At 39.5% G+C, this 27849-nt stretch overlaps 1 protein-coding gene across 2 annotated transcripts; it reads right to left on the minus strand.

Annotated features, from left to right (window-relative positions):
* Positions 1–231: 231 nt before the first annotated feature.
* Positions 232–27849, minus strand: LOC138750583 (probable G-protein coupled receptor 139). Of its 2 annotated transcripts, XR_011349395.1 has the most exons (3): positions 27452–27849; positions 2634–2768; positions 232–367 (listed from the first exon to the last, which is right to left on the minus strand). XR_011349395.1 is itself a non-coding variant. In XM_069912696.1 (2 exons), the coding sequence occupies exons 1-2, from the start codon at positions 27519–27521 to the stop codon at positions 7192–7194; spliced, it is 786 nt and encodes a 261-aa protein (XP_069768797.1). In that variant the 5' UTR covers positions 27522–27849; the 3' UTR covers positions 6514–7191. The 2 variants fall into 2 exon arrangements, 1 of the variants encoding a protein (XP_069768797.1); XM_069912696.1 differs by lacking the exons at positions 232–367; positions 2634–2768 and adding an exon at positions 6514–7907.

Here is a 27849-nt window from a genome sequence, read left to right on the forward strand (position 1 = left end):
ATTGTTTAGACCTTTGTAATAACTTTTCAAATTTATAAAGTATTATAATGTAACTTTAATTTAGTCAAAAAAGCCTTTTTATCTTCCATCGAATTTTGTGGTAACTCCTTTTCTAAAACATTAATTTTCTTCTCCAAATTTTGACTTTCTACCAAATATTGTTTTTTAATTTTAGTTGAATAACTAATAATCTGAACTCTCAAATATGCTTTTAAAGCATCCCATAAAATAAATTTACTTTGTACTGAATCTTAATGAATTTGTAAAAAAGATTTAAAATGATCTCTAATATATTCAATAAATTCAGGTTTCTTTCACAACATTGTGTTAAATCTCCAACAATATGTAGTTCCTCCATTTTCAGAACCTATATAACAAGATTAATAATAAAAATGATTAGACAAAATTCTACTTTTATATTCAGCATGTGCATTACAACTACCTTGTAATTGTGCTGATACTAAAAATAAATCTATTCTAGAAAAAGGTTTGTGTCTAGCTGAATAAAAAGAAAAATCCCTCACTGTCGGGTGTAATCTCTTCCAAATCTCTACCACATTTAAGTCTTTCATAATTATTGACAGTTGCTCAGCCATCTTTGTTCTCTTCAGATTTTTTGGAGTTTTTTTCCAATGACAGATCCAAACAATTAAAATAACCTTAATGGAATATTTGGGAGATAAACGGATAAAGTTAGAGTAGGTTACATATACATATACATATACACACACTTTAAAGCAGATCTTGTTTGAAGTACTGAAGAATTCATATTGAGGAACTTTACAGAAACTATGGAGAATGTTGTGCACATTTCACGTCAGTGCTAATTGAAAAGATGTTATTAAAGCAACAAGCAGGAGACACTCTGGCTGTTGAAAGCTCTTTGCAAGGGTTTTGACAGAGTGCATAGAAAGGTCACTCCTGGGTTTTTGTTTACCTAACAACAACAGCTTAACCAAGAAGACTAACTCCTATTATTTGCTGGAGAAGGTCAGGGGTTTTGCAAGTGAGAAAGTCACATGGGCTTTCTGGCAGTTGGAGAGAGAGAGAGAGAGAGAGAGAGAGAGAGAGAGAGAGAGAGAGAGAGAGAGAGAGAGAGAGAGAGAGAGAGAGAGAGAGGAAGAGAGAGAGAGAGAGAGACTGGGCAGACAGCTGAAATAAGCAGGAGAAGCTGGTTGGAAATGAAACAAACTCCAAGTGGTGGATGGCTGGAAGTGCTATCTGTCTGATGTTTCTCTTGGAGTAATAGGAACAGAAAGGAACTCTGTGGTAGCCTGCTGAAAGTTAGTTAGCTTTTACATTCGATTCAGTCTTCGCAACAGAGTAGAGTATTGGTTGTAAATTGAATTTTTTTTTCAGAAGTGTGGACAGCGATGAATGTGGATGATGAAGGGTTTTTAATGGAATTGTTTTTAAATCTGAATGAAGCGAATGAGAATGTTCTGGTGGGTGGTGTGTTATGAGCCCAAAAGACCCCAAAACCCAGCAGCAATAGACATTCACCAAGACCCTGATGGGGCAAGTTTCATCAGCAAGACATTGAGGTGACAAATGGTGGTTCCTCAGTTGTGGAAATCCTGGAATAAGAAATCTCTCTCTGCAAACCTTCCTGAGTGGTAAACATTTACCTTTCGAGCACCAAACCCTGGTGAACTTTATACATGTTGAATTCTGTGCACAGTATAAGAATTGCCTGCAACTAGAAATTTGGAAGAATGAGAAGTGAGATTGAACTCTGAACCAAAGAACTTTTCTTACATTTACATACACATTACATATGCGTGCGCTTAGAATTAGAAGGGGGTTAAGTTAGGTTAGTTAAGCTAATAGAGAAAAGTGAAAGTTTGATTTTGTTTTCATGTTTTAAGATAATTAAAAACAACTTTTGTTTAAGTAACTACTTGTCTTGGTGAATGTCTATTGCTGTTGGGTTTTGGGGTCCTTTGGGCTCGTAACACACCACCCACCAGAACATTCTCATTCGCTTCATTCAGATTTAAAAACCCTTCATCACCCACATTAGGTGCATAAACATTTATCGCTGTCCACACTTCTGAAAAAAATTTAAATTTACAACCAATGCTCTACTCACTGTTGCGAAGACTGAATTGAATGTAAAAGCTAACTAACTTTTTATGTATTAAAATAGCCACACCTTTTGCTTTTGAATTAAAATGAAATGCTATTACGTGCCCTACCCAGTCTCTTTTCAATTTCTGATGTTATTTTTCAGTGAAATGTGTTTCTTGTAAAAAAGCAATATCAATCTTCATCTTCTAATATAAGCTAATTCTCATTTCCTTTTAATTGGATTATTAAGCTCATTAACATTAAAATTTGCAAATATTAAATTAGCCATATCTCTAAATCACCCCACACGGCTCTACAATTAAAAAAAAGCTCCTTCAAAAAAATTTTTTAAACCCAAAAAAGAAGAAAAAAACACAAAAGAAACAAAAACAAATACCCCCCTCAAAAAAGAAAAACTACAACAAATAGTGTAGTAACTCCCTCAGTTATATGGGTGTGGCCAATGCCACCACTGGCAGATGACTTCAGAAGTGGCAGAATTGTTCACCTCCCTCCAAATCAAACACTACTGAAAAAAAACATATTTTTCATGTTTGACCTACTTCTTTCAATATACAATCGACTTGATCATCATCGTCGATATCAATCAACTGCAAAGACTCCAACTCTTTCTTTCCATTCTTCACCTCTGAAAGCTTCACAAGTGGCTGATTCATCAAATCCTGATGACCTATTGTCTGGCAAAGAATTAACAAAAGTTAAAGCATCGTAATCATTTTCAAAAAACTGAGCTTGATAATTCCCGTAAAAACCCTTCAATACTGCCGGATACCTTCTTCCATTATACAGCTTTAGCTGAATTAAATTCTTTACGTCATTTGATTATATCATGACTTAAATCAGCATTAAAAAACACCCTATTAACCTTAACCATTAAAGGGCTCAGATTTTTCCAGGCATTTTGCACAGCGAGACACAAAATCATCCCACGGTCCTGATACCTAGGAAAAAATATTTCCTTATCACTCGGTGTACTCTATTTAATTCCAAACAGTCCAGAAATGCCTCAACCCCCAACACCTCAGGAATCCATTTCTGAAAAAACTTTACTGCTTCTGGTAGCCCCACGGTTTTAATATTGTTTATGTCAACTCTGATACTCCAACGAATCTATCTTCTTCAACAGCTCCCTCTTTTGAATTTCCCAACCAGTAAAAGAATCCTCAGTGTGATCCATTCTTTCCTTATACTGATCCACCTGATCTTTACAGTCAAAAAAAGCTTCTTCAATCTTCTTAAATTTATCTTGCACATTATCAACAGCCTTCAAACATTTATTAACATCCATTTTTTACTGACGAGACATCTGTTTTTCACGGTTGAAATTTCACCACATATGTCATTAATTTTCCCTTTGATTTCAACAAATTGCTCATTAACAGCAGCAAAATCTTGATTCAATTGCAAAGCCAAATTTTTCAACTGTTTGGCAATGTCCATTAAAACTGGATTTGTAGCTTCAGCTCCAACAGATGCAGATGTTAAAACTTGAGGCCTAACTTCCATTAGTCTCGCTGCCTCCGTAAGTAGTTCTTCTTCCTCTTCACCTGGCTCTGGACCACTTGACTTCAGGTCTGGGACCCCCCCCATCCCTCGCCGCTGGGCTGACCTCATCGGGGCGGCAAAGGCCGTGTCCTGCCACAGCCCAAGCCCAGTCTAATAACATGACTGGCTCATCCGCAGCACACATGTGAGCGTCACCAGACAAGTCGCTGTGCACGGCCAGGTCATTGGCCACATACATGCACCCACTACTGTGCATGTCGCTGCGTGCCTCTGGCCCGCCAACCGTGCATTGGTCTCTGTGCATGCTCAGAAAATAAGACAGGAGCACCAGGAACGTCGGCACCATCTTGGAGATCAGGATGCAAGGTAGGCGCCGGCGTTATGTTTAACCTGCTGGAGGAAGTCCTCTGAGGCTTGGACATCACTTCACTTGACTCCTGAGGCTCCTTTTGGAAGGTAGGGCAAGGTTCTTCTTCACTTTCAGCTCATTTAAATGTCGTTTTCTTCACTAGTTATCTTTTTATTTTCTTCATTGCTGCTATAGTCAATGTTTAATCAACTTCTTAACACTTTTTAAAAATTTTGTCAAACATTTATAAGTCGGGGAGAGGAGTTTTCTAACGTCTTTTTCCTATGCCATCTTGCCACACCCACCTCAGGAACCAATTGTGATATTTACTGACAATCCTCTGGTGTTTTTGAATAAAATGAAGAACAAAAACAGAAGATTGTTAAACTGGAGTTTAATATTACAAGAATACAATTTGCAAATTATTCATATCAGGGGTTCAATTAATGGCAGATTTTTTGACAAGATGTTAAAATTGATTCTGTATTAAAAATACTCTCAACATCGTTACTTTAGTTCAGTTATAACTGAATTTTAACTCAAGAGTTAAAATTCCTTTAAAGGGGGAAGGTGCGACAGAATATTTAGGAATATTTTTGAGAGATATATTAAGAAAAGTTAGAGTATGTTACATACACACACTTTAAAACAGATCTTATTTGAAGTACTGGAGAATTTCATATTTACAGAAACTGTGAAGAATGCCTATGGGTGGGTGTTAATTGAACTGCTGTTGTGGAAATAAATGAACTATTGTCTTTAAAAACAAAAGCTCAGACATGCTATCTGCTGAGCATCACTGCCTGGTACCAACTATCAGGACAAGAATTAACCCGAGAGGGTTGTTAACTCGACCTGCGACATCACAGGCACCAGACTTCACTCCATCAAGGACATCTACTGAGTCGATGTCTTAAAAAAGCAGCCTTATCCTTAAAGACTCCCACCCAGGCCATGCCCTCTTCACTCTGATACCATCACGAAAAAGGTACAGGAGCCTATAGTTGAGCACTCAATGGCACAAGGGCAGCTTCTTCCCCGCTGCCATTAGATTCTTGAATGATCAATGAACCACAGACACTGCCTGACTTTCCATGCACTGTTATTTTTATTTTTTATAGTAATGTTGTAAGATGGTTATAATACGAATGCTGCCATAAAACACCAAATTTCATGTTTGTGACAATGAAAAATTGATGTGTGTGAAGGAATATAATTATATAAAAAGAAAGGGGAGGGCAATAGGTCAGAGATTGGTAGATAGATAGATAGATAAATAGAGAGATAGAGAGAGAGAGAATTCACTTAATTAGTGGCAGATAGATAAAGTTCACTTAACTATTGACCTAATGTGAACACTCAACCTCCCCTCACTTGTCAGGAAGGCACAACCATAAAATATTTGCAGGAATGTACCCTTGTCTCAAATTATTGAGATAGGAGAAATTAGATGGGCAGGTTTTTTTTCATGGACTGCAGTGTGACAGTATAGGCGTGAAATTAAGAGGGCACAGCCTTCCTTCCCATGACAGCATTCTGAACCCACAGATTATAATTGAAGGTAAGATAGGGAAAATGTAATGGGGTAAAATGTGAAGCCTGCAGATGCTGGTATTGGAGTAAAAACACTCAGAAATGTTGTAAGAACTCAGCCAGTATCACAGTATCCAAAGGATACATTGGAGCTGGCTGCTACAAGCTATGGCTCTGTGGAGCCTATAGTGCAGGAGAGGTTCTAACTGTGTGCAGGTCAGTTCAGAAAGAATGACATGAACCCCAGTTGGGTGGAGTTAACACTGAGCTTTATTGGGCTCACAGCCCTGCTTTTATTCTCAAGATGAGGGGCATGGTCAAAACCCTCTCAGCACTGACTAGTGTGTTTGTGATCCGCTTTCCCTGATAGGCCAGTTAAGCTCTTTTGGTTGTGGCCAATTGGAGGCAGTGCTGTGGGCCTTGTGCAGCCTGCTGGATCGTTGCATTCGTCCTTCATTTTGTGAGGCCCCATAGGGGAGCTGCGAAGGGCTGCCACAATATTACTGACATTTTGAGCCTGAACCCTACTTAAAGGAATAAGCAAAAAACAGGAAGGCATTAGATCAAATACTATCAACTGGCTGGGGAAGGAGTCCAGACCAACAAAAGGTGCCAATTGCAAATGATAAGAGGAGAGGTGGACTTTGACACTGTTAAAGGAGACAGAGGGAAAAGGTAAGAGGGAGAGAGAGAGAGAGAGAGAGAGGAAAGGCGATGGAGGAAGTTGAGGGGGGGAAACATAAACCAGAAAAGTTGATGTTAATGCCATTTGGTTGGAGGGGGCCCAGACAGAAGATGCAATGTTTTTATAGATGACACTTCTCAGCTCCAAATATTTCGCAATCTCAAAAGATGTCATCTTCCAAGAGAAGTAAAGCCTCGATATTCCAAATTGTATCTTATTCACCCAAATAAATCAAACTTCATAATTGCAGCTGTAAATAGCTTTAATTTTTCATTGATCAAAGAGAATAAACATTTTCATAGCTTCGCACTTCATAAAGAGCATATTGTAAATGTTAATGAGACTCAACTTCAAACAAATATAAACAAACAAATATGATGATAAATGATTAATAATGAATAATAATGATTAATTCAAAGAAAAGTTTCTGGAGTGCTCACATCTCTTCCGTGGTCATTCCAAGAATGAGAACACACTCCTGGTCCACTAGGATATGACTACACTGTTATATTCTTAAAGGGAAAGACATAAAACATCCACAAATCATAAACACAAGGTTTGAACCTCTACAGTTTTTCCTCTTGTCAGACTAGCAGTGCATGGGACCATAGAACTGGTACTTGAGGGCAATAGTATATGGAAGTAGGGTAGGCAAATGTGGACAGCCATGTGGTTTGGAAAGTTTTGTGGGTGTAGGCTAGGTACAGAGACATTGAACAGACAGCGTTGTTGCATGAACGAGTTTGAATGAAGAAACTGTTTCCCTGCTGTATGTCAATTATTCAATGTGAATAAAACTCGGAATGTTTGGGAACATTTAGTTTAAAACTCATGCAAGTTTCAATGTGATTTACGCAGCTTCCCCGCTAATGTAAACAGAAAAGCAGCGCCCTGTTTCAGCTGCTCCCTGAATTTCCGCTGTGTCAGTGTGTAGATGCATGTGTTGGTGCACATACTGAGCATTTGCAAGATATATCCGAACTCCTGCAGTATATACATCGGCGTATTCAAATAGTGGTCTGTGTAACTATAGTTGACCATTTGCCAGTTCGTGGAATATACGAGAGGGAATCCACAACAATGTGAAATTGGCAGACAGACAGAACAACAAAACCAAGGACCTTCTCCTGTGTTTAATCTCCGGGTCCTCCTGTTTCTCACTGCCTTTCCGAAGTTCTCTGCGAACTTTATTTGCCCTTACGATGTGTCTGATGGTCAATCCATTGAACAAAAAAATTAAACCGATCGGTAACAACGGTGTAAAGATGCTGTCAAATATCTCGAATGCTTTCCACGCTGGTGAAGTGAAGTATTCAGCCTTCAACTCGCAATTCCACGGCACGCCGACAATTATGATCTTGGGCTCCATCATAAAATAAAACGGGACGCACCTGGCGCCGCTCACTGCGACCACAGTGACCGTAACAACGGCTGCCGTTCTCTCCCTGCAGTATCGTTCGCGCAGCTTCTGGCAACTGATCGCAATAAAACGATCGAATGTGAAACTCACTGTCAGCCAAACAGAGCAGTCGATGGTTGCAGACCCCAGTACACTTGTGACAGCGCAGACCGGGGTCATGTGCAGGAACCTCGTATAGGTATAGAGGTAATTAATCTGCTCCAATACAACAACCACTACAACCACCATCAGATCTGCCGTGGCCATTCCTACCAGGTAGCGGGTGATGCATTTCGAGAGTCCGCACTTTCCGCGGGACACGATCACAATCCCCATGATATTGACTGCGAGGAAGAAAAGAGAGTTAGTTCTGTGAGAGATGAGTACAACTGATATAAAAATATGAAAATGAAGAAACTAAAATTGATACATGGGTAGATGAATAAAGCCAGTACGAACAGGATAAGACATGGATATTAGAATGCAGGAAGCAGAATCAGTCTGAGTAAGATAAGAATCTCCTTAGACAGAATCAGCATGTTCACTGTATGAATGAGATAAGGATAGACAATAGATAATAGAATGTAGGAAGTAGAGTTAGTCTGAATGAGATAAGGGTCTTCTAGCCCCAGATAGAATTAGCAGGTTTGCATATGTAATTAGTAAGCCTTAGACAGTATTAGCCAGTTCTACATATGAAGGGGACACAGCCCTGAGGGTCGGGAAGGTGTAAATTAGAACAAGGACAGGTTTGTGAATAAGGACAATGAAGATAATGACATGATGAGACACCGACAGGATACCCCCTGGTCCTCCAAGAGCACAGAAACAGCACGTAGGCAGGCAGGATTGCCTAATGCCAAACCTCTCCAGGAGGCAGAAGAATGTAAGGGGGAGGGTTTTCCTATACTGAAATGAACTGTATAAAAGTTGGGTGAGCCCCAGTGTATGTGTGTATTCCCAGGGTAAGGGGAAGCACCCAACTTGGCATTGTTGTATAATAAATGTTCTTTGTTCTCAATTTTTGTCTCGAGCAATTTCTGTGAAGGTACTTCTGTTTCTAACAAATGGGGGCTCGTCCGGGATCCCACTCCCTCCACTGACAAAGTGCCCGACGACGGGGGTAGGTGCACCCCAGCTGATTCAGCTGGACTCACGGACGAAGGGTGACTGGTCAGTGGATGAAGCGAGTGATATCCGAGAAGAGGCATTGAGAACAAACAACGAGAGGACATTAAGGAAGCGCGCTAGAACTAGCTACTGGACCTCGGTAAGAGAAATTTTACTTACCTGTTAATATGGGAGGTGTGAATAGTAGGGAAGAGAATCCTGGTGAAGGATGTGAGAATCAGATAACCAAGCAAAGCCCGTTGGGATTAATGTTATCTGATTGGGGCGCGGGGAGAACCCGTGGAAAGGACAAACTGACCATGGTCAGGTATTGTTGTCTGGAATGGGTTAAAAGCCCGATTAAAGGGAGCTCTGTATACTGGCCAAAGCTCGGATCCGAGGATGACTGGATGTGTCAAGCATTGAACATCTGGCTCTATCAAAACCAAAGAGATAATATTGAGAGCAGGGAATATGCAGCCTGCTGGCTCAGGGGATCGTTTGATCAACTGGTTTTGAATGAAAAATAATGCAAGGACAAGAGAGATGAGGAACCTTTTGTCCCTGAACCACAAGGATGGGATGTGTTACATTCCCTTCCTCCACCTTATGTTCCTCCTATGCCGGCTCCTATCTTTCCCCCCCTCCTATGCTCCACCCTTCTGCACCTTCCCCTCCTCCCCCACAGCTAGAGAAAAGAGAAGAAAATAGGAGTGGTATGATGACCCGTTCACGAAGCACTCGATTACCACCTCTATTGACAAGAAAAAGAGGCGACTTTAATTCAGAAGTGTGAGACCCTCCAGGAACAAAGGGCAGAACCCTTTGATTCATTTCCCAGGGAGCAGGAACCTAGACCTAATAAGCCAGAAACTAACTGGATGAGACCTCTGCGGGAAGTTCCCGTGGGAGAGGGTCTCGGTTTCGTAAATGTACCCCTGACCAGTACAGAGGTGCGTAACTTTAAGAAAGATTAGATCAATTTTTGGGACCAAATGCATAGACCTGGGATGAGCTAACATCTTTCTTTAAAACACTGTTTACTTTGGATGAGCGTGGAATGATTCGCCAGGCAGGGATTAGAGTCTGGGATAAGGAACACCAAGGGAGACCAGAGGCGATACCCAGAGAAGCTAAATTTCCCCTGGCAAAACCAAATTGGGATAAGAATACTAATGATGGTTGCACATTAATGGAAGAATATAGGGTTAATTTGATAAAAGGAATCAAGGAATCTGTTCCAAAGGGACAGAATTTTAAGAAAGCATTTGAGGTTCCCCAAGGTCCCGAGGAGACCCCCTCTGCATTTCTGAATAGATTGCGTACGGCCATACAGCAATATAGGGGTCTGGGCATAGAATCCCCAGCAGGTGAACAACTAGTATTAACAGGTTTCATTACAAACTCATCCCCAGACATCAGAAGGAAATTACAGAAAACTGAGAATTGGCATGAGCAAGGAATAACCCAGCTTCTACAGATCGCACAAAAAGCATTTGTCCAGAGGTCTGAGGATAAGCAGAAAGGAAAGGCTAAGATTTTGATGCAGGCAGTCAAGGGAGTAGTGGAGGAACAACAAGGAAAGGGTAGGGACTGTGTGCCAGCTTCTGGACATTGGGAGAAGTGCCGGGAGTGGGAGAGTAAAGAACAGAGATAATTTCAAATCACAACTTCTCACTTCAGTCACTGACCAATAGTAATTAAAATTCATGCTGAAATGTAAATGTCATAAATGATCATTTATCAATACTGTAGAATGAGCGAATTTAACTACCAGTTAATTTCATTTTATGAAATAAATTGTATTCAAACATGATTTTGCACAGGGAGTATGTGAGAGTTGAACGATGTTATAACATTTGCAGGGAGAAATGTTCGTGCTAATAGGGTGAGTTCTATACGTCTTATTTTTAAGTGTATGTAAGATAAAGAAAGGATCTGATGTGTAAAGTTGCTGGATCAGCCAGTTGAAGGGGGAGTGTGCATGTCCCTTTAAGCGCATTGTGGCACTTGAAACTGACGCTTCAGGCTCCTGTCTTGCAGTTAGCAGTATGGAGCCCTATCAATAGATTTAGTAAATTTCTTCTACACATTCAGCAGTCAAGGTCCGTGAGTTTACAGATCGCCCACCTCTGGAGAATAAAGAAACCTCTGGGGATTCCAATAAGTTAATGATTGATTTCTCTGGTGCATTTTCCTCCGGAGTGAAATTAATGCCTCAGCACAATTTCTCTGTATTGCCGCTGTAATTTAGTTCATGATAACTTCCCCCATTCATCAGGTTTATATTTAAATCCGGTCGTGCAGAAGTTACATTGTAAATAATCACGGAGGTAAACACTGCGCGACTGGATTTAGCTTAAGGCAGAAATAAACCTGCGAACTGGTCTATGGTGGTGTGTGAGTACTGCAATAGGTGGAATATGATGTAAATTGGTGGCATAGTTCAGAACAATTGGGTGCATAGGAATAATAATATAATTAATAGCTCACAGATCTTGTACCAGATGCTATTCAGTATGTCTCGGCTTAACGACTGCAAAATTGGCATGTTACAGAGTGATTGGCATGGCACCAATATTTCTTGATTCAATAATGACTCCACAAACTCCAGGATTCATGCAGCAGAACTTTAAGTGGAATATAATAGAAACTAGCCTGTACTTAAATGCTTCATAAGATCATCTTTTAAATGTTTTTTTGGTGCCGGTTTTACAGACTGTTTTAAATAAGGCCAGCTCCTGTGAGCTGTGGCGCAAGGCATTTAATGTTTACAATTACAATAGCGATGCTAAATAATCGTCAAATTCGTTGCCGTCGGCAGTGACAAAGATATGTCTTATTCCCACTCGGCTATTTTAAAGAAAAATTCATTTAGAATAGAGTAAATTTCACTCGCCGAATCATTATGGCTAATTGTGTACTTAAGGCAGAACTAAAGGTTGAATATGTTTCATGTTCTCTCGCAGGGGCTCTTGTGCTGCAATGTCTGTTATGTACTCACTCTAACAAATTGCAGGTTGGTTGCCCCATACAGACAAGCAGCTTCAACTGTGTTTTAATAAGGTCTAATATATTCAAAACCCATGGAAATATGGTTTGTGTTTCTTTTTACAATAATTCTAAATATAACATTTACACTAACACAAAGAAAAGTCAGATTGTTATGGTAAATGGTATCTTGCCCCAGAACGATTTTGGAAACTATTGTTAAAAAAAAAACAGATAAGGCATTAAATTGCAGCTATTCACTTTTAATTAGCATTTCACCAAGTAAACAGGATCGTGAACTAATAAATCCTGGGAATACATTGGCAGTTAATTAAGACAGAAGGGTTTATTAGTTCCAAACCCACCCCTGGAGTATCCTATTCATTCTATTAAACCGGGTGATTGGGTTTATGTCAAAGCATGGCAAGATAACCAACTAAAACCTGTATGGGATGGCCGCTATTGTGTACTTTTGATTACAGACACTGCCGTGCGAATGAAAGAAAAAGGCTGGAGCCACATCCAACAAATTAAACCAGCTACCTAATAAGCCAGAAATAACAACATTGATAATCTACCCTCCACCTGGCGTGCAGTCCTTCATCCTTCTGATCTCAAAGTTACACTATGCCAGGATAAAGTGCCATAATGTTGTTTTTACCATTTACTGTATTGTTTACTTGTTGCTTCCCAATTTCTGGGACATCACTTAATTACTCACAATGTATTAAGTCCTCCCGGAATAGGGGCAGCAGAGGTGACATTTTTTTTTCCTTTAGAATGTAGACAAGGCATAGATATAATGTATAGTCATAATGGGATATGGGTTAACAAGGGATTCCAACACGGACCAGGGGAATTCAACAGCTTTAATGGAGTAGATTTAATTTGTATTTTAGCCTACACAGGTATTAAAGACAGGAGTTTTAAAGGGACAGCACAAAGGAGATGGTGGGATAAAGACAGACAGAATAGTAGTCAGGATGGTACATGTGGCAGAGATAGAGTTAATACATATGCTAATGTACACAGACAGGCTTGGACTCACAAGTTCAATGATACTTATGCTAATGTTAGCAGACAAGCTGCAACACACAGGTTAAACGATAAGAAACAACCCTCCCCAGCTTGGTCTCTTCTCAAACATCCTTTGGGTCCCTCAGGCATTCAGAATGACAAGCACCATCTCGTTAAGGGGAGTTCCAGTTGTAAATGACAAGAGCTGCTACAGAACACCACAGCTGCTTGGCATTTAAATCATTTAATCAGACTCCAGACAGCCTTGGACATCATCAAATGGAGAGCAATGGCCCTGAATTTAGGGGCTGAAGAAAAACGACAGATACGAGCCACACTTCAACAAAACTGCCTGGCTCTCGATTACTCGTTGGCTGCTGAAGGCAGCGTTTGTGAAAGACTGATTAAGGACAATGCTCACAACGGTCAGGCGGATAAAGACACTTCTTCAGGAGTTCGAAAATCTTCCCATGATCAGGTACAGACTTGGCAACCTTGGTCCGGTGGGGGATGGACTAGACTTTTATTGGTAACTGGAGTCTGATACCCACAAGCTGGACTCGCTATTCTGACCATTATGGTGCTCCCCTGCCTAAAGACTTGTGTTCACTTTTTAATCCATCGACCCCCTCGTCAGAACACTATCACCCAAAGAATGTATGTTTCCCAACTTCTATCTGATGACACTGAGACTGCAGTTCGTTTACTGACCAGCTGGGAAAAAGACCAAGATACAAATAATACATTTTCAGTTAAGAGATCAGTAATACTGATCTAAAAGAAAAGTGAGGATTGTGACAGATGAGTACAACTGATATAAAAATATGAAAATGAAGAAACTAAAATTGATACATGGGTAGATGAATAAAGCCAGTATGAACAGGATAAGACATGGATATTAGAATGCAGGAAGCAGAATCAGTCTGAGTAAGATAAGAATCTCCTAGCCTTTCGACAGAATCAGCAAGTTCACTGTATGAATGAGATAAGGATAGACAATAGATAATAGAATGTAGGAAGTAGAATTAGTCTGAATAAGATAAGGGTCTTCTAGCCCCAGATAGAATTAGCAGGTTTGCATATGTAATTAGTAAGCCTTAGACAGTATTAGCCAGTTCTACATATGAAGGGGACACAGCCCTGAGGGTCGGGAAGGTGTAAATTAGAACAAGGACAGGTTTGTGAATAAGGACAATGAGGATAATGACATGATGAGACACCGACAGGATACCCCCTGGTCCTTCGAGTGCACAGAGACAGCACGTAGGCAGGCAGGATTGCCTAATGCCAAACCTCTCCAGGAGGCAGATGAATGTAAGGGGGAGGGTTTTCCTATACTGAAATGAACTGTATAAAAGTTGGGTGAGCCCCAGTATGTGTGTGTATTCCCAGGGTAAGGGGAAGCACCCAACTTTGCATTGTTGTATAATAAATGTTCTTCATTCTCAATTTTTGTCTCGAGCAATTACTGAGAAGGTACTTCTGTTTCTAACAGTTCCAACTGCGCCAAACTTCATCTGCATTTCCTAATTGACATCCGGTGAGATCATTGAATGTTCCACTGCCATCAGACGACATGGTTCTTGCCCCAGCGATCGGCGGCCAGGTTCGAATCCTCACGGTTGTTACTTCTCCCCGTGACTGCGGGTTTCCCCGGGGGTGCCAGATTCTTCCCACCGTTCACAACCTACTGGGGTTTGGAGGTCAATTGGGCGGCGCGGGCTGTTGTCTCCATTTAAAAATATAATAATAAATAAAAACAAATGGCCACCCAGCGCCTTTATCCCAGGGCAAACACCAGGGACACCCGTGCAAAATGACGGGAGGGGAATTTAGGGGTAGTTTTAAAAAAACCACGGTGAGTTGAGGGTGCCTGGAATGCCTTACCAGGGATGGTGGTGGTGGCTGGAACATTAGGGCATTTATCGCAGATAGGTCCGTGGATTAAAGTAGAGATTTACGGGGTAGGGAGGCTTCAGAACTTATCATGGAAGTTATTAAATAAATCGACACAACATCGATTGCCAAAGGGCCTTTACTGTGCTGTGGTGTTCTATGTTCTATGGTGTATGTCAGAGTTTTTTTTTTCTTTAGGCAGACAACATGGTAACAGGCCCTCTCAGCAAACAAGCCCAATTATACCCAATTGATCTCCCCCCCCTCCCCCCCCCCCGGTTTTAGAGCGTTGGAGGAAACCTGAACCCCATGTAGACACGGAGAATGTATAAACTCCTGACAGCCCAGAGATTGAGCTGCTTGCGCAGTAACGGCACTGGGCCAGTCACCCTGCCAACCGTGCTCAATGGTCCGGGTACACAGACGTGGTGTTGCAGAATGGAAATTCCTACTGTGAGAAACAGAAGTACCTTCACAGAATTTGCTCGAGACAAAAATTGAGAACAAAGAACATTTATTATACAACAATACAAAGTTGGGTGCTTCCCCTTACCCTGGGAATACACACACATACTTTTATACAGTTCATTTCAGTGTAGAGGTACCCTCCCCCCCCCCCCCCCCAACATTCTTCTGCCTCCTGGATAAGTTTGGCATTAGGCAATCCTGTCTGCCCACGTGCTGTTTCTGTGAAACTTGGAGGACCAGGGGGTATCCTGTCGATGTTCCATCATGTCATTGTCCTTATTCACCTGCCTTTGTCCTTATTCACACCTTCCCAACCCTCAGGGCTTACTAACTCTTATATGCAGAACTTGCTAATTCTGTCAAAGGCTTACTAATTACATATGTGGAACTTGCTGACTCTCTCTAAGGCTACCCTTATCTTATTCAGACTAACTTTACTTCCTACATTCTATTATCTACCCTTATCCTATTCATACTACTGGCTTTATTCATTACACATATTTTCATATTAGTTTTACTCATCTCTCACACTACCATCCTAACTCCATGACTGCGCTCCAGCTGTGAGCCTGGGGAACACCTGCAGCCGACCTTCGAGCACTTTACAGAGTCCAGGGCAGACAGTTACGGAGTCCGGAGGACCCCAAAAACCAGCAGCAATAGATATGCACCACAACACATCAAAAGTAGTTTTTAATTATATTTGAACAGGAAAACAGAATTGAACTTTAACTTATTACATAACCTACCTAACTACTTAATAGTTAGCCCTCTTAACCCTCTAATACGAAATGCAGGTGTGTGTGATGTATATTTAAGATTAGAAAAGTTATTTGGATCACATTCCATTTTCACTGGTTGCAGGCCATTCTTGTACTGTGCACAAAAGTTAGCATTAACAACGTTTACCAGTCTTTGGTGCTTAACAGGCAAATGGTTACCACTCAGGTGGGTTCTTGCTGGTTTTCAGAGAGAGATTCCTTTTCCAGGGCATCCGCAACTGATTCCTTCTCAATCAGTCTTGCTGACGAAACTCGCCCCCTTCAGGGTTCTCCAGATGATTCTCTTTCTTTCAGGTCACCGTTCAGACCGCTAATCTCCTTCTTTGACCAAGCAGCCTTCCAGACAGCTTGTCCTTCTGGAACTGATTTTTGTGTCTCCTCTCTCTGTTTCACCCCCTCCCTCTCTGAGAGCAAAACTCTTCTCCTCTGCCTGCAAATAGCACATGTTCTCCCAGGCAAGCTGCTGTCATATATGTGGCCTCCTGCAAAAAGCATTTTGCAAAAGTCCTGCAAATATTCTGTGTTTTAAAATGTGTGTGTGCAAGCTGTACTAACAATTCCTCCCAAACCACCTCCAAATACTCTGTCACAAGAACTGAAATATTCCTTCTTCTCTCAGTTAAAGGCACACACCAGTAACCCTTCAACAAATCCAACTTAGTAAAAAATTTAGCTCTCCCAATTTTATCAATACAGTCATCTATTCTCAGAATAGGATAAGCATCTGCTTTAGTTGCGTAATTTTTCAAAATAATTATTTATAGTTTTTGAGGTGCACCAACAGTCAAAACATAGATTTCTTCAGAGCAAAATCCATATAAAATTGATTCTATGTTCTCATCAAACTCCTACATTTTTGTCTATATACTTCTGGAACCAACTCATAAGCTTTCAATACTGCTTGTTTAACAGTATCATAATTTGTCACTTGCTCTGTAGTCAAACTACGGTATGCAATTTGTGCTTTTCCCTTCAATACACTTTGAAGCATTAGAGGCCATTTTTCTTTTGGCCATCTTGAGCTCTCAGCAACCTTTTCAAAAAGCTGAAAATAAGTATCTTATTCTCTCTCATCAAAAGGAAGAACTAGATTTACCTCTCTGCTAGCCAAAAACCTCTTCCCGGGAGCTACAGCCTCAGTTCTCTTACCTCCCTCCATCTCAATTTTTATCCTCTCTAATCGATACAGTCTTTCCCTTTCAATCTTTTTCAAATCATATTTTCTTTGTCTTTCAGCTACCTCTAACTCATATCTCCTCTGTTTTTCAGCCTCTTCTCTTTTCTTTCCAGCCTATTTTCTTTGCATTTCAGCTTGGTCTGCCTCATACTGTCTCTGTTTCTCAGCCTCCAACAGCTCGTTTTTTCTCTTTCTTCTTCCATCCTCAATTTCTCCATTTCCAATTGCAATTCCAATTCCAATCTATCCTCTGGAAACTCTTCTAAGTCTTTCTCGACAAATTTACCATCACCTATATAATATCTCACTATTATACTCCGTATTTGTACTTTCCTCATCCAATGCTTTGCTTCAGTCAGTTTTAATTCGTTAGAAATAACCATCAATTCCCCTTTTCTCTTGGTCTGCAGCTCTGCAGGTGATGGTTGTGACAAAAATTTACCAACATCCATTGCTGCTGTTTTTCCACACACAAGCTTTCAATTAGTTTCGAAAAAAACCAATTGACTAATAACCCACAAAAAACGTGTTAAAATCTGAAAAAGACGAGCCCCATAAAATGTTACAAGTCCAAAGAACCCCAAAACCCAGCAGCAATAGATATTCACCACGACAAATGGTTACTTAAACAAAAGTTGTTTTTAATTATCTTTAAACATAAAAACAGAATCAAACTTTAACTTATCTCTATTTTTGATTTACTTAACAAGCCATCTTAACCCCCTTCTAATTCTGAGGACACGTGTATGTAATGTGTGTGTAAATTTAAGAAAGCTCTTTGGTTCACAGTTCAATCTCACTTCTCAATCTTCCAAGTTCTCTGGTTGCAGGTAATTCTTACACTGGGCACAGAATTTAACATATATAAAGTTCACCAGGCTTTGGTGCTTGAAAGATAAATGGTTACTGCTCAGGAAGGTTCTTGTAGGTTTTGTAGAGAGATATTTGTGGTTCCAGGATTTCCACAATTGCTGATGAAGCTTGCCCCATCAAGGTTCTCCAGATGATTACCTCTATCTTTCAGGCTATCCTTTCTGTTCCTCTTATTCCAAGAGAAACAGTAGACAGCTCATTTCCTCCTTTTGCATGAACCAGAAGTGTAGGCCATCCTCCACTGAAGCTTCTGTTTCAATTCCAACAGCTTCTGCTTCAGTTTCAACAAGCTTCTCTGCTTGTTACAGTTTTCAGTGACCCATACACTGACTGAGACCACTTGCTTTACCCTTCTCTCTCTCTCTCTCTTTCTCTCTCTGACAAAAAACTCCTCCTTTTCCATCAAACAATAGAAGTCAGTCTTCTGGTTCATCGGCTGTTTTTAGGTAAACAAGAACCCATTAGTGACCTTTCTGTGATCACTCCAAAACTCTGCAAAGAGCTATCAATAGACATCATGTCTTCTGCTTGATGCTTTAAAGACAATAGTCCATTTATTTCCACAGCTTCTGTAAAATCACTGAATATGAATTCTGCAGTATTTTCAAATAAGATCTGTTTTAAAGAGTGTTTATGTAATCAAATCTATCATTTCCAATTTCTCTCCCAAAAAATATTCCTAAATATTCTGTCACAGGCTAGCACCTAACCTTCCAGCAGAGCATCAGGTACCGCAGCCTCAAGGAACAAATATACTCGAGCAAGGAGCTACGGGTGTCGCAGCTCATGCTCAAATGACAATGACCAATCCTATGGAAAGGGCTGACGACATTCAAGCTCGCCAGAACACACAATATAAGGATCTTCCCAAAAGGAGAGTATTTCAAAAAAGTTCAACCCTGTGAGTCGATCCTTGAGATATCAACCATTGAGGTCCTTTCATGGTGATGGAGAACAAGCAACAAGTCAAGGATCTCCACAAATGCCATCACTTACTACCCAAGGATTCTCACCAAGACCATCACTTACAACTCAAGGTCCTTCACCTATGGCACCAGTTCAAGGTCCATTTTCTCCATTCACCCTAAGGCAACCAGTTGCAAGCCATGGTGGAGAAGACAATATAATATGTATAGAAAAACAAAATAAAATCTCTGCTCTGTTAGCACAACAACAAGATTTATATATTTACCCAAGAGGGAAATTACAGTTTTTATTGGAGATCCATTACAATATTTGACATTCATGAAATCTTTTGAACATCACATTGAAAGTAATACTAGAAATACCAAAGATCGTCTCTATTATCTGAAACAGTAAACTGGAGGACAGGTGGAGGAGTTAGTCAAATGTTGACAATATATGAATTCATAGCAAGATTTTAAAATGGCAAAATCATTATGGCGATGAACATTAAATGGCAAGGGCCCACATAAAATCAGAGGATGCAAAGGCTTGACAAGCATATTCACTCTTTCTGAGAGGATGTTGAAACACAATGTTTACATTTGCAAGAGCTGAATTTGCTTATTTGTCGATTATTATAAACAAATTGTCTTATAAGCTGAAGGATTTATGGAAAACCAAAGTTGCAGAACTTAAGATGCTTCCTGGAAGGGACGCCACTTTTGAGGATGTTGTACAATTTTGGAATGACGTGCATGTTAACACTATACCAATATTTGGAAATATTAAGAATATTTCAGTAGTTCATAAAGATGTAAAGAAGTCTAAGTTATTGTCTCAACAGAAACCAAAGGGAAGTACCTTTGTTACTGCTGTGTCAGATCCAAGCACAGGGAAGAACAAGGAAACAAAGGAGAAGGAAGATCAGACGGTAGAGGAAACCTGTTTTTATTGAAAAGATGAGCATGTTTTATAAAGATGTTCACGATTGGAGAGAAAGTTGCATGACAAGAAATTAACCGTTTTAAAGAAAAATGGAAATTGTTTTGGCTACTTGTGTAAAGGGCACATCAACAAAACTTGTAGCAAGCGATTCATTTGTGATATACACAGTTTAAAACATCCCAAGTTACTGTAGACTCAATGAAGTAAACTTGAGAAGGAAGTCAAACAATCTGAATCCAAGACTAACCAGACAGTCAGAGAGGATGCTTCAGCTTTGGTTGAGACAAACAGTCTTACTGGGGCCGGTGACAAAGCCATCTCAATAGTTCCTGTGCAGGTTAAAGCCAAAAAAGGGAGCTTCATACTGAAGACTTGTGCATTTCTTGATCCAGGAAGTACTGCATTATTTTGTACTGTTGAATTAATGAATGAACTTAACATTCATGGAAAAAATATCACAGATCTTATGAAGACATTGAATGAAGAAAAGAACATTGAAACTAATATCGTTTCAGGTTTAGAGATTGCTGGATTGAATAGCAATGAATTTTGCGATCTTCCAAGTGTATATACTCAGAAGACTATGCCTTTGAATAAGGATAATATTTCATATCAGGATGATATCAAACAGTGGCCTCATATAAAAGATGTTTGCTTACTTAAGATTTATGTCAAGATTGAGATGTTAATTGGATTAGATGTACCAAAAGCTCTCAAATCTTTTGAAGGAATAAGGAGTCAAAATGATGGACAAAATGTTGTGAGAATGTTGTTTGGATGGATGATTAATGGACCATTAGGAGGAAAAATGAATAATGATCAGAAGTCATCGAATGTTAATGTCAACAGAATTTCAGTTTTGAAACTTATGATCTGTGGGAACAACCATTTAAAATCAAATTTCCTGAATGTCTCACATGTGGGTCATTTGGGGTATTTGGGCAGCATGTGCTCGTGGCCCGGAAAAGCCTGTTACCTGTATGTCGAATTTTACAATTATATGCAGAACGCAACATTTAAACTATTGCAACACATGAAAGTGTCAAACAAAATATCAATGGCATGAAGCTTCAATATTCTGGAAACTGTATTCAAAGAAATTGCATATTTCTCTTTCATTCTTTGAAACGATATAAAATACCCAGCCTCAGAACAATTTTCTACCAATCTAATTCCTTTCTGTTCCCACAATTACAAAAACTGATTAAAGGGAAAAAGCTTATTTTGAAATAAAGACGATTTAGTCAAGATTTTACTTTCCGTACCTATAATTTCATTTTTCTTAGTCCTTCAAAGAAGGACAAGCAGTTTCTGGATTTAGTTTCAAATTCTGTGAAACATGTTGATGGTCATTACTGTTTAGCATTACCTTGGAAGAAAAGAGAAATTAGTATTCCAGATAATAAAAGAATTGCAGAACAGCATATGCTGAATTTGAAGAGAAAATTCAAGAGAAATCCTTCCTTTCATTTGGAATATACGAATGTCATGTTGGGCCTGATAGCCAAGTTATGTAGAAAAGGTATAGGAAGATGTCTTGGAACATAAATATGGTAGAAAATGGTATTTACATCAGCATGAAGTTAAACATCTACAGAAGGAGAAACTATGCATTGTATTTGATGGTGCAGCATCATTTCAAGGAGTTTCATTGAATTCTCAACTTCTACAAGGTCCAGACCTAACCGGAACTTTAATAGGTGTTCTGATAAGATTTTGTAATGAGCCTGTTGTAATTGCTACAGATTTGAAATGATCATTCATCAATGTTTTGGATTGTTATTGTGGTCTTATGGGGATGACAGTAAAGGCATGATTGAATACAGAATGACAGGTCATTTATTTGGAGCAACTTAATGCCAGAAGAAGTGAAACATCCAATTATATTAGGAATTTCATATTTATGATTTAATTGTTTGATATGTACATGAGGAAACAGGTCATGGTGATTGTAATCATGTATTAACAGAATTACATCAGAAATACTGGATTTTGGTGCTTCAGCGTTGATCAAAACATTTATATCAAAATGTGTAACTTGTCTATGTGCAAATGCTAAACCTGTACAACAACAAATGGCAGATTTGCCACAGGACAGTGTTTCACCTAATGAACCCCCTTTTGCAGATTTATTTTGGAAAAGATGGACTAAAGAATATCTTTCATTATTATAAGAATGAAAAAAATGGTCTTGAGCTAAGCACAATTTTGTGTGCGGAGACATTGTAATTATCATGGACAATTCTTCACCAAGAAATGCTTGGTTGGTGGGGAAAATCATGGATACAGTTCCAGACAAGAAATGTTACATTCAGCAAATGTGGAATAAAACCAAGACGGGTTACTTAAATCAACCTATTACAAAATCTGTCTTTTACAGGAACCTGAAAGTTTTGTTTCTAATCTTATACTAACTATATTTATTTGTGTATCTGTACAGTAATTATTATATATGAGCCATTAATGTCCATTTTAATAATTAGAGGCCAAAATGTAAAGTGGAAAACCTTGTGTTTTTAACTCTTGGTTAAATTTGTGCCTATCCCTTTAAAATACTATTGTTTGCAGTGTTTCCATAGTGACTAGGTGCTGATTAATGGCTGCTCATTATTCTAGAGGATGCATGAAAGATTTTTCTTTGAATTGTGTTTCTCTTTAAATTTTTTTATCTATATTGTTATGAATCTCTTTAAAGTTTGAGCTTCTTTATATGCATTTTATATCTCTAACATTAGAAATGCTTTGTTATTCATTGTTAAGAAAGTGTTAATGTGAAGTTATGCAAAATGTTTGGCTGTTTTATCAACTACTTAAAGCAGCAGTCACAGAGTTGGATTTATTAACGAGATCGATATTTGAAATATCATAGCTCATGCTTTTGAAAGTTGATATTTTTAAAATAGGATACATTAAAATAAGGAAAGTCTTGTCTACATCTGGCTTCCCTGCGTGGCCTGCTATTAGTGATAGATCCAGCGCTTTTTCTCCCCATCATCTTCCGTGACATGTTTTCTTCAATATTTTTGAGCGTGGCTCGAGGTTCCAGCGGATTTCATCTTTACCATATGAAAATCCTGAGATCGCAGGACTGGGCCCATGACAGCGGCACCTATGTATGGTAACGCCTTGAGGGTTTCCAGACTCCAGGGAATCAGAAGACTGACACAGCAGACCAGAAACAGGAAAGACACACCCAGTTTGAGAAGGAGAGGCAAAGGAAATGACTCACGGGACAGTGCACACAGCACTGGCACAGGGAGGAGCTCTGCGGCTGAAGAACACACAGGCGGCAGGCTGTTGGCGACTCATGGAGAGCAATCCACATTGCTACTGGCAACTGCAGTCGAGAGATTCACATGGGCTCCGGACTGCTGAAGAATGGTTATGGGAACCAGATACGAGAGGGTGCGAGGGCACTAAGGACTTCCTGATGGTGCAGGAGGTTTGGATCTGCAGCTCATGTTCCCAATGATTTGGACTGGATTCGATGTGGCTGCAGAGGTTATGGGATCACTGGAGGTCAATCAACGACACTGAGTGATTTGGGGAGGGGGGATTTGCTTCCTCTGACAGTAACGGTTGTCGGGATATTTGTGCCTACACCTAGACTGAAGGAAGTTTTGTGTAATATCACATGTTTTGTTTTATAGCCTGACAATAAAAGCAGCTTTAATCTTTAGCAATGACGTATTTGAGAAGTGGAATCATAATTCACAATTGGACCCGACAGAAGCCCAAGGAAGGACAAACGAGGAGACCCCCCACTTTATGGTGAGAATCAAAGAGAACTTTGATTTCTACCTGATAGTTCTTGTGATGTTGGAACCAAAGGGTTAAGTAATCATGGAAAATATGCCTACGTACTATTCATTATGTATTCATTAATCCATTACTATGTAACAATTTACTATTTACTTCAATTATAAGGTGTAAGGGAAATATTAATGCAATTAAGTAACAGCCACAGTATGTAGAAAAGTTGGCTGATTATAGTATGTGTAGAATTTGCTGCCTCCAAATACAAAGAGAGAGAATACTTTCTTCCCCAAGGTTACACTAAAACAACAGAATGTTCTGGCCTTGGGGATTAAGATAGGAGTGCAACACCATAGATAATTGCAGAGCAGAAAATTGCTTGAGAAAAATTTTATGCAAGGAGCCTATCAAAGAAAGCCAACTTTTGTTCAGTGTAACAATGTTGATCTATATAAACAGAAGAGACTGGACAGTAAGAGTCAGTCTTGGGGAATAGCTCACTGAGCAGGTGACCTATGAACTAACGACTGGACCAGAGTTCTGTTAAGCTTTATTCTTGTGCTATGAAATAAACTTATTGTGAAACCGAATACCTTCTCTTATCACTTCATTCAACGAGCACGCTGGACTCAGTTGACACATAGACCAAATTGAGGGGAGGGTAAAGCCAGAGTCCGACAGTGACCTGTATGTTGCGCATAAACTAAAAATGATTTCGAAGCTGCCACAGTTGTTGCTGTAAAGTTTTAACTCTCTTTATCGCCAAGAATATGTACGAATAGTGAAGGGGAAGTGAGAGCAGGTAAAAATGACAGAACAACATCAGTATCAGCAAGGATTTCACTCCAACCTTCGGATTGGCACCGTTAGTGTGGTGGTCAGAGCAGCACCAGTGGCCCTGATCGAATCCGGTGCTCTCTGTGGGGACTTTGTCTGTTCTCCCCATTTCTGTGTGGGTTTCATCTGGGTGCCCCAGTTTCCTCGCACCCTTAAAAATGCACCAGGGGATGTGGGTCATTTGGGGTATTTGGGCAGCATGTGCTCGTGGCCCGGAAAAGCCTGTTACCTGTATGTCGAATTTTACAATTATATGCAGAACGCAACATTTAAACTATTGCAACACATGAAAGTGTCAAACAAAATATCAATGGCATGAAGCTTCAATATTCTGGAAACTGTATTCAAAGAAATTGCATATTTCTCTTTCATTCTTTGAAACGATATAAAATACCCAGCCTCAGAACAATTTTCTACCAATCTAATTCCTTTCTGTTCCCACAATTACAAAAACTGATTAAAGGGAAAAAGCTTATTTTGAAATAAAGACGATTTAGTCAAGATTTTACTTTCCGTACCTATAATTTCATTTTTCTTAGTCCACAATTCCATTAAGTGTTTCAACACTTGTAAATTATAACTGTGTAACAGTTGAGAATTCCATTTATAAATAAAGTGATCCATTCTCTTCTCATTAATCTGAGACAATTCAATCTTGGCCCAAACCAAATATTTATGCACTTCAAACATCCTATTAACAAATTTCGACTGCGCTGATTCATAATAATTCTGAAAAGGAGGAAGTTGCAATTCTCCTAAAGCACATTTCTAGGTCAATTTCTGCAACGACACCCTCACCATTTAACCTTTCCATAGGAATGTCCTCACCACAACATTGAAATATTTAAAGAATTTTTGAGGAACCCTTCAAAGAATAGATTGGAAAAGATATTGAATATGGGGAATTCAATATACATTTTCACATGATTAACACGTCCTGTCAACGTTATTGGTAAATCTTTCCACCGATTTAAATCATATTTAATTTTAGACAACAAAGTTAAGTAATTCAATTCATATAAATGATTATAATTATCATCTCTTATAATACAAAAATATTTAATCTGATCAGACCACTTAAATTTCGCAATATGCCTACAAAATGCATAAAGTGCATCCGTCATTTATAATGTGATCCACATCCGCCAAAGGCATAATTTCACTCTTATCCTAATTAACCTGATATCCCAATATTTCATTGTACTTGCAAACTCCCTAAAAATTTCAAGGGTTGTGTTAAATATATCAAAACACCATCTGCTAATAAATTTATTTTACACTCATCTGGTTTCACCTTAATACCTTTAATATTACCATTTTGTCTAATTAACTGAGCCAAAGGTTCAATGACCAATGCAAATCGAGCTGGTGACAAAGGACAGCCCTGACTAGTCGACCTAATTAATACAAACAAAGTAGATACCTGTCCATTTGTCACAACTCTAGGGAAGGATTTTTATAGAAAGCCTTAATCCACCCAATAAAAAGAGGCCCAAATGTAAACGTTTCCAAAAATTTAAACAAAAAACCCCATTCCACTCTATGAAAGGCCTTCTCTGCATCAAGAGCAATTACCATATGAAATTTCTTCAAACACTTTGTTTTCTTATCATCTGGATAGAGCTTTATTGTTGGATAACTTTGGCCATACGTTATGGTTGCCTTGATGGTCTAGATTTGAAAGTTTACTTACTGAAGGTGGTAAGAGAGGATTTATATCTGAGATGTATGCCTTATTACAGCATAAAATGCTTAAGATGGATATCTATAAATCTAAGTTAAAATGGGAAAAAAGATTTATCTTCATCTATTTCTCAGGATGACTGGATGTGAGGATAGTATGACTAAATTAGTAAATGTAAGATATAGATTGGTCCATTATAATTTTATACATCAGTTATATTTAACTCCTAAGAAGTTAAGGAAATAGAAGTTTGTTTCTTCTGATTTATGTTTTAGGTGCCATAAGCAAGTTGGCTCTTTTTTGCATTCAACTTGGTTGTGAAAAAGAGTGAAACGTTTTTGGAATAGAATTAAGGAACTTTTAGAAACTTTATTAAATTTAAAATTTCACTTGATCCTATGGTATTTTTATCAGGTTATATTAAGAAATTGAGTTTGGAATTAAAATTAGATAAATCACAAATTGTTTTCTTGAGTTTGGCTTTAGCAGTGGCTTGAAAATGTTTGGCAATTGGAAAATGAGGCTGGTTTGAGTATTCAACGGTGGCATTCGCAAATGAGGTCTTGCATACCGTTGGAAAAGATCGTGTATAATATACATAATAATAATTATTTTTTGTTAAAGTTTGGAGGCCGTATATGAGATATAATTTGTAATAGTTTCTTTTTCCCACAATTGATGGGGTTGCACTAAACGATAGCGATAATAGAAGGTTGTTATGTAAATTGGCCAATGGCCACCGTGACAGAGGTGCACCAAAGAAGAGGTACAAGGACTGCCTAAGGTAATCTCTTGGTGCCTGCCCCATTGACCACCGCCAGTGGGCTGATATCGCCTCAAACCGTGCATCTTGGCGCCTCACAGTTTGGCGGGCAGCAACCTCCTTTGAAGAAGACCGCAGAGCCCACCTCACTGACAAAAGACAAAGGAGGAAAAACCCAACACCCAATCCCAACCCACCAATTTTCCCCTGCAACCGCTTCAACCATGTCTGCCTGTCCCGCATCGGACTTGTCAGCCACAAACGAGCCTGCAGCTGACGTGGACATTTACCCCTCCATAAATCTTCGTCTGCGAAGCCAAGCCAAAGAAAATGTAAATTGATCTCCACTTTTACTTTCTTTTCTTTGGGGTAGTTTAGCGGAAGGCTGGGAGGGGGACTATATTATGTATTTATATATAATTTGATTGTATTCAGATTTATAAATAAAATTTCCCCCCCCCACCAAAAAAAAAACCCCATTCTGAAAACGGTGCTCAAGGTGCTGGGTGTGAAGACATTGCAGCAGATAGAGGGAGATGGGTCAGCGCGGCGGCAGGTGAGGCTGTTGCAGCCACCGTGGTTTGGATGGTTTGTCTGCGTGGGTTTCCTCCGGATGGTCCGCCCAAACGTAGATTCATTCCACCGTGCTGCAAAAAGACATTGTCACCAGATTAGAATCTTACCGGGGATGCCGAGCGCTGCCAGAACCGGATAGTAAATGCGAACGATGTAGAAAATCGCTGGATACCCCATCTCCCGTGCGCACAACCTTCCAGCTGCTCACACGCCTCCCTTTAAGGAGTGAGACGAATTCCCCTGAGACAACCACTGAACAAAGAGTTCCACGGGGGATCCTTCTCTTCCCGTCCGATGAACTGTGATCGTCAAGGGGTATTAGCTTCAACCTTTCCTATGGAGAATGTTGGGAAGTGTGTGGAGCTGCTTAATTCCTATTGGACTTGCTATGACTAATTTTTAATTGCCAGTCCTCCAATTAGGTCACATTAAGCACACACTTGAGTTTCGTGGCTGAATGAATGTTCACGTCTTTCTGGAAGGGAGAATGTCACGCCGACTTTGC

This window comes from Narcine bancroftii, unplaced genomic scaffold, assembly GCF_036971445.1.
Source record: "Narcine bancroftii isolate sNarBan1 unplaced genomic scaffold, sNarBan1.hap1 Scaffold_174, whole genome shotgun sequence".
Lineage (NCBI taxonomy): Eukaryota > Metazoa > Chordata > Chondrichthyes > Torpediniformes > Narcinidae > Narcine > Narcine bancroftii.